The sequence below is a fragment of the Phoenix dactylifera genome, chromosome 4 (genome assembly GCF_009389715.1).
Source record: "Phoenix dactylifera cultivar Barhee BC4 chromosome 4, palm_55x_up_171113_PBpolish2nd_filt_p, whole genome shotgun sequence".
Taxonomy (NCBI): domain Eukaryota; kingdom Viridiplantae; phylum Streptophyta; class Magnoliopsida; order Arecales; family Arecaceae; genus Phoenix; species Phoenix dactylifera.
The window spans coordinates 12,706,155-12,714,086 of NC_052395.1; the positions used below are offsets into that span (position 1 = coordinate 12,706,155).

Below are 7,932 nucleotides of genomic sequence, written 5' to 3' on the forward strand. Positions count from 1 at the left end.
GGAGAAGGTGGAGCACCTGCTTCTGGGCGATATTCGTTGAATGTTATGGAAGTGCCGAATTCTCCCTATCAGGCTAGCTGAGTCGTAAGGTAGTGTAAGCAGCTGATTCAAAAAAGAAAAGAAAAAAATTCCCCCTTCGCCCCGAATTCCTCTCTCGAACTAATAAAACCTTCTCCGCCACCACGCCCGGCGGTCGCTCCTGCTCCGCGAGACATGGATGTGGCCTTCACCCACTCGCACTTCCCCCTGGAGGCGCGGATGATCTCCTCTCCTCCCACCCGCTCTCGGGTCGCCAGGATCCAATCCAAGGCCGCTCTTACCCCTTCTCCGGGTGCCTCTCCGAGGGCATCCTCTCTCAGCAGCGGTTTAGTTGCTCCTTTCGTCGGAGGAAGCGTCTCCGGCGACTTCTCTGGTCAGAAGATGCGGATCCCGTCGCTAATCCCGTCTCCATCCGGTCGCCGGGGCAAGAGGGGCGTCATCACCATGGTAATCTCTGCTACACTGGCTTTCTTTGTTCTCCTTCTAATTTTTCTGGGGTTTTCTTGTGATCTGTTCATGGATTTTCAAGATTAAACTCTCGTTACTTTGATTTTCTTTTGTTATATTAAAGTTCTGCTTCCTGGGCTTCGTGTTCGAGCCCTTCTTGGACAAAGGAATGGTTTTTAGGCATTACAACTGAGATTGCTCGACTTAAAAGAGAAAAAATCATGTCATGATTACATGTATGGTGCTTATAGCATCCAATTAATATGTTGACCATTTAAACAACGAAGAGTATACGGTTGGTAAGAGGTGGAGAGAGTGTATGATACATGTTTTTGATCTCATTAAGCAATTGAGTATTTGGAAAATTGGGGCTGGTAATTTTAGTTTTGGATACCATTCGGGATCTAACTTGTGGGGAGTGCAATTGTGGCAAAAGGATTGCATATCATCATTTTAAAATTAAGGGAAATAAACTGTCATAACTCATAAGCAGTGGGAGACTATCAAACTGGCTACAGAAGCGCCAAGTGGCTCCTAGGCACTCAGGCAACTACGAAGGTGCTCACCAACCGGCTGGATGACTTTGCTTCCGAGGACCCCGGAGCTGGTAGGCACTTAGCAATGGAGCTTCCCAAGCACATGGGAAAGGCTGCCTAGGCCCCTGTACCTTTGACAAGATTGATATGGCTTCTATTGCCTGGAACAGACTAATATGCACATTACAGCATAGCTCTCCTCCGCCCATGCCTAGATGACAAATTATTTAATTTACAGTACAGGCTGATATGCAGTGGCACCTCAATCCTTGGTGACCAGATCATATTTCCTAGGCTCAACAGGTTTCTCAATTTGATAGGCTTTAATGCATGGTGATCGAGTAAGTTGTTCACTTGTGACACTGAAGTAGGATAATTCTCTTGTTTGTCCGGCCATTGGTGAAACATATAATTTTAAACTTGGTGTTAAACATACTATATAGTTCATACATAGTAACAGATATATGATTGTTGTTTCAGCATTAAATTTTTTGTGGTAGAGGTCTTATGTAACAAGTAATCTTTGCTTGATTATAATCTTCATGGTTTGTGTTCATTTGTCAACAGGTTATCCCTTTCTTGAGAGGAAGTGCATGGGAGCAACCACCTCCAGATCTAGCCTCTTACTTGTACAAAAATCGAATTGTTTACTTGGGTATGTCTCTTGTTCCATCAGTGACAGAGCTGATGCTAGCAGAGTTTCTTTATCTTCAATATGAGGATGCAGAAAAGCCAATTTACCTGTACATAAATTCCACCGGCACAACGAAGGTCATCTTCTTTTCGTCTTCCATAATATAATTCATCTTAAGTAGTTCGCTTTGAAAATATACAATCAGAAAGTTTTATGCATTTCAAACTTGAATCTATCAAAGGAGACCCTTACATTGATTATCTTATATCAAACATCAGAAATTGCTGCTGTCAGCTAGATGAGTAGGGAGTGTCCCGATATGTGTGCATGTTGATTGTTTAGTAGAAATAAGTATTACAAAAATTGCAGAACTTGCTTTAGGTACTCTTACATGCTTCACAACAGTGCCATAGGAGACTTCATTTCAGGATTTGTACATGTAAACACTGCATTTTAAATGTGCAAAGTATGTGTGCGTATGTGTGTATAAGTTTGGTGAAATTGTAAATATCCCACATTCAGACATTATTTCTTTTCCTGCTCTGAACATTAGTTGTAGCATCAGGATGGACTATTATGCACAAGCTGTTAAAAAGGAGATGGCTTGCAACACTCACAGACCAATTTTCCCTTCTTTCAGAATCCATGAACTAATACCCCTGCCATAGTTGCTTTAAGATTTCATTTACATTGTTTCATATTTGATTGTGCGGTGTTGACATGATTTAGATTTCACAATAATAGTAACAGTGAGATGATATATGTGTAAAGTTTAGTTAATCGATTTCTCACTTCAGGCCCTTAAATTAATGGAAACCAGAGGCTTACTTAAAAATATTAAGTAAGCTGCCAGTTGGTGCCTCAACTTGCAAAGTTGGTCACTTCTCTTTAGCTATTTCATAATGGATTGATTATATGTTCATGCTCAGATCATATTTCCTCTCTGTTGCAAGTCTATGCTGTTGAAGGAATACTGTTCAACCTGTATTCCTTCAACAACCTGGGCACTGCAACTTTCTTTCCAGTCAAGACAACCCTTTTTTTTTTGTAGCTGTCATTTATATTTTATCCCTGATAACATGTTTCTTATTTCTATATGTTTTTGGTGATAAGTATCCAAATAATTTGTGTGGATGAGTTTTTGATTTGCATAACTGGTATATCACTCTGTTGTGCTGGCATGTCTTAGATTTCCTCTCTGGCTGCATAGGATACTTGTATCTGGCTGCTCTAAAGGATATTATATTAAGGGGATATGCTCCCATGCCCCATAGTAAATGATCCTTTGGTTCTTTCAATAACACAATTTAGGTCACCTTCCACCCAGATAGACTTGGTCCCAAAATATCGTGTAAGCATTTGATCCTCTCTCAAAGGCCACTTAACAAAGACCACAAAATTCTCACAATCCCTAGCAGTCAGCTGTCAAAATCTGACCAGTCAAATTTCTGATAATAAATCCAGACCCAGGCTAACCTTTGGCCAATTCAGGCACGCCATCCAAATCTAGTTTCCCTGAGGATGGTTTAATCATCTAAAAAACATCTTGTTATACTCTAGGCTGGTGGCAAAATCTCATCCAGCTTGTATCTGCAATTGCTCTAATAGGTTCACCACCCTTGTGTCTTTGAAATGCCAGAAGGAAAATAATGTGCTTCATTGAATTGGTTCTGAGCTCAGAATGATGAGCATATAACACAATCCTATTTTCATCCTAATGGCATATTGGCTTTGTAATCTTGTTCAAGAAATTGGTGTGATGTCTCTTCCTTTTTGTGAAAAAGATTTATTTTGTGAGATGTCTCTAGCCATTCTTTAACTCCTCTTTTCTTCCAAACTCATACATAAGGGAAAAAAAAACTGCATTTGTAGTTTAAAAAAAACTGCATTTGTAGTTAAAAAAAAAATATCTCATAGTTTGGTCATAGGAATTATTTTCTGCACTTTCTTAACTCAGAAAAGCTCTCTCTTTTGTTAAACTAAATTAAGTGGCGATTTATTATTGCTAGGGAAGATGTAGAATTCACTGAACACTCCCCATGCTTGACCTGTACAATGTAGAAGTTTCTTATTGAAGAGGCAAAAATATGTGTGTGATTGTTGATTGCTATATAATAAACTTCTTTATAATCTTAAGTCATTTAAGGTGTAACTCTTCCTTAGCCTTTTTGTCATGTTATTCTATATTATCAAGTCAAGTAATATTGACATTTAATGCACCAATTGAAGAGCTATGGACTCGAAGTTACCAGCTTATGAAGTTGGTAAAGTCTTCGGCAATTATACCAAATGACCGGGATCAAATACTGCCTTCATCAGATTTGGGGCGTTTAGGGGTATTTGGCAGAGGGCTACTCCCCATTCTGCAGCCCATTGCTTGCAGGCCCTTTCTAGCGGGGAAAAAAGAGCAGCGGACTTTGTAACTGAAAAAAAGAAGAGCAGTGGCCTCTAATATAATCTTGAAGCTTTAATTAATGTTTCAATTATTTAAAGCTGCATGATCTTATACTTTATGGTTCTATTTGCCTTTTGTTCGATCTTTTATTTTTAGTTGCTTGAGATATTCCATGTTTGAAATTTAGTTTCGCTAACATTTGATAGAGAATCTTTTATTTGTTCTTCTAGGGTGGAGAAAAATTGGGTTATGAGACAGAGGCTTTTGCAATTTATGATGTCATGAGGTTTTTTTCTCAACCCTAGTTTTTGGATTCTCATGATACACCATTTTTTTTACATGATGCTTGTGGCTGATAAAGAAATGCTAGCTCATAGAAAGCTATCTTTAGTTTACTGCTGTCTCTCTCTCTCTCTATGAAAGCGGAGGGTGCAAAAAGGGGTTAAAAGGGCAGCTCAATGAGGTCAGACGTATACAACCTTATCCCTGTATGTAGATAGGTTGTTTTTATATTTCAAACCCATGACACCTAGGTTACAATGGAGCAACCTTACTGCTATACCAAGGCTCATCCTATTGGGGTGCAAAGAGGGGTTAATGTTATAAAATTGGAAAATTGATGTGGACACGGAAATAGAGATGGAGAGATGCATCTTTTTTTTTTTTTGGTGGGGGGGGGGGGGGGGGGGGGGGGGGGTCAAAAGGAGTTAATGTTGTAAAATAGGAAATAAGGATATAGAGGCATAGAAATGATACATGTAGACCTGCTAACCAAAGAGCAAATGAGGTCACATTTTAAGCTGTCCTTATAGGTCAAATGTTAGCACCTTCTTGTCGTCTGTATCCATATCAACCTAGGAAAGAGCACTCATACAGAAATTTATCTGCACTTCAAGCAATTACACAAGTACTTCTCAACTCTGAGGGATTTTACAACTTAAAATTACTATCTTCAGCTCGCATTTAAAGGTCTCCACTTCATGCCATATATAAACTAATTTACTATTTTGAGTCTTGTGTGACTTTTAGTAACTCAACGCTGCTCTCTCTCTCTCTCTCTCTCTCTCTCTCTCTCTCTTCATGAACCTTCTGATATGCAAAGTACATTAGTTTAAACTGGTTAGGGGATTATGGGTATACTCGGTTTATGTTGACAAGGTTTGAAATTTTGTGGCATGCCCCCATGTCATTCACATACCAGTACGCGCATGAGATGTCATATGCTCCTTGTATGTACTCACAGTTTGCTGAAAAAAAATCTAATCATGCTTTGCCAAATGGGATGATACCTCTGCATTAACACAAGCCAATAATCTAATTTCTTTAGAGACCCATTTCCCCCTACCTACCCGAATCCACTGCTGCACCTTGCCCCACTTCAGGTAATTGTGGATCATACTTTGTTTTGGCAAGTTGATACACCAGTGAAAACTGATGTCTTTCCTTCACGGTACAGGTATGTTAAACCACCTATTTTCACACTTTGTGTTGGAAATGCTTGGGGAGAAGCCGCATTACTCTTGGCTGCTGGTGCTAGAGGAAACCGTGCTGCTCTACCATCATCAACAATAATGATAAAGCAGGTATCTCTTCTTCTGTGGCATGTAATTTTATGTTTAACCTATTTGTTTTTCATAATGCTGCTTGATTTAGTTTTGTAGTTTTGTATGCCATTTTCTGTTGTAAGGCTAGTCCTTTTTGTTAATTTATTAGATATGCCTATTCGGTATTGACTACCATCTTTGCTCCAATCTACAGCCAATTGCGAGGTTTCAAGGCCAAGCGACAGATGTTGATCTTGCAAGAAAAGAAATAAAAAATGTGAAGGCAGAATTGGTAAGTATTCTTTAGTGCTTTTTATATGCTTACAGAAAAACAAATTGTGCTCTTGTGCATTTAGTTATTTTCTCCATTAATTGGGTGATATCACATGTTAGGAGCCTTAACTCTACGTGGGATTCCGATCCCATCATGGCATTGATTTGGAAATATGCTGGTTATTGCAATAATGAAATTGCTTACCATGCTTGCATGCATAGACTTTGCTCACTGCATCCTTAAGCTTCACATGATCTAAATCATAAGTATGTGTATGAGGTCTCTTGATTATACATAATACGAAGCCAAATTCCCATTCATGCTTGTTTATGAAACAGTTGGTTCTGTACAGACAAAGGAAATGTAATGTTGAATGGGTTGGACATCATTGTTCTAATTGCTGAATATTTACATGTATTATGGAATATGCCCATCTCCTGCTAAAATCTATGATGTATAACAAATCTGTCAAGTGGCATTCATAATTTGGCAAAAGGATCTGCTTCCAAAGTACGTGTCGAATGAAACAATTCTGTAATTTCTTTTCTCCTCAATAATTTCACAAATGTCAAATATACGATACTTGTATTATAAGAAAAAATTCCTTTCAACCTTAATACTGCAAATGTACAATTAAAAATTTTGTTAACAATTATAAAAAAAATCCTGAACGCTTGCAGCAAATTTATACTAAATCAATATCATAAATTTTTTACTGATTGCATATGTAGATGCACCAATTATCTTGGAATTTGACTCTCTTGGATGAGTGTGTCTAAGATCTGTTGTTGGAGTTCTAGCCATTAGGAACTCTGCCTGGATTGTCATAAAACAATCAGACTAGTCGAAAAAATCATCTAGAAAAGCTAATTAAAAAAAGACGAAGAATGCCATCTTGGTCAATGTTTGAGCCAAAGCTATGCCATTTTCGAAACTGACTTGAAGCTACTTTGTTTAGGTTGCTCTTTATTCTAAGCATATAGGAAAACCTCCTGAACAAATTGAGGAAGATATCAGACGCCCAAAATATTTCAGTCCTAGCGAAGCAGTTGAGTATGGTATCATCGATAAGGTAATTTCTGGGTGCAAGGAAAAAAACTATTGCCTGCCTAGTTGTATCAATAACTACTGCTGCTAAGCTTCTCATAATCTGCAGGTGTTGTACAATGAAAGAGGCCGGGAAGACCGTAGTGTCGTATCTGACCTTAAAAGAGCTCAACTTATATAAAATCTAAACAGAAGCAACATGCTTAAAAAATGTTGAGGTAAAATCGTCATGTGATTATTTACAAGAAGCCGCATCTTACTGGTCAGCTTTCTGAAAGCAAAAGGGCTTATATGTATTGATTGAGTTGGTAACTTACTAGTTTCCAGAATCTGATCCATTTTCGTGGTCTGTAAAAAGAACCAGTTGAAGAATCTGAGAATATGTTCGGTTCTATAATTTCATGTACTACTGCAAATTCTGCTATTTTGGCGTTCTTGCTTTTGATCAGTTCCGGTCATGTAAAAGTTTCATGGTAGTAACTATCCACAGTGGAGATAGCGATTGGCAGCGATATAACCCCTGATGCTTGGCTTTGCAAATGTATCTGAAAACTTTTCTGGTTATCATGATCAGCTTTTTCTTCGATGTAGGAAAAGGCTCATAGAGGTCCTTTTGAGTTTATTGTGGCTTGGATACTCTGGGAGTTGGATGAAGAGGCGTTGCATATGAGCATCAAATCAGTTCTATAACGTCATGCGGTCATAAGAAGTTTGCAATTTTCATGCTTTTACTTTGATCAGTTCTCAGTTGAGTAAAATGGTTTCGATAGTAAGTATGCACAAGGAAGTTATCAATTGACAGCAAGAAAAATCTCTGCTGCTTGACATTCCAAATATGTCTAAAATCTTATTGCTCATTGTGATCGGTATTCTTTGCTTTGGGATTTATTCTTTGGAGGGTAAAAAATTTACTTGAAAATTTGTATTTTTTTCAATAAGTGTTTTTCAGATGTTTTGATAGAAAAATAATTTATCTATGTTTTTTTATGTATTAAAAAATAGTTCCGAAATCTGTT

At 38.1% G+C, this 7,932-nt stretch overlaps 1 protein-coding gene across 1 annotated transcript; it reads left to right on the top strand.

The window, feature by feature from the left end:
• On the top strand, positions 1 to 7,433 carry LOC103712677 (ATP-dependent Clp protease proteolytic subunit-related protein 4, chloroplastic-like). The gene is made up of 7 exons (XM_008799260.4): positions 1 to 486; positions 1,590 to 1,793; positions 4,282 to 4,337; positions 5,508 to 5,634; positions 5,810 to 5,887; positions 6,828 to 6,941; positions 7,026 to 7,433. Exons 1-7 carry the CDS (start codon positions 214 to 216, stop codon positions 7,095 to 7,097), a joined length of 924 nt encoding a protein of 307 aa, XP_008797482.1. The 5' UTR covers positions 1 to 213; the 3' UTR covers positions 7,098 to 7,433.
• Positions 7,434 to 7,932: the final 499 nt, after the last annotated feature.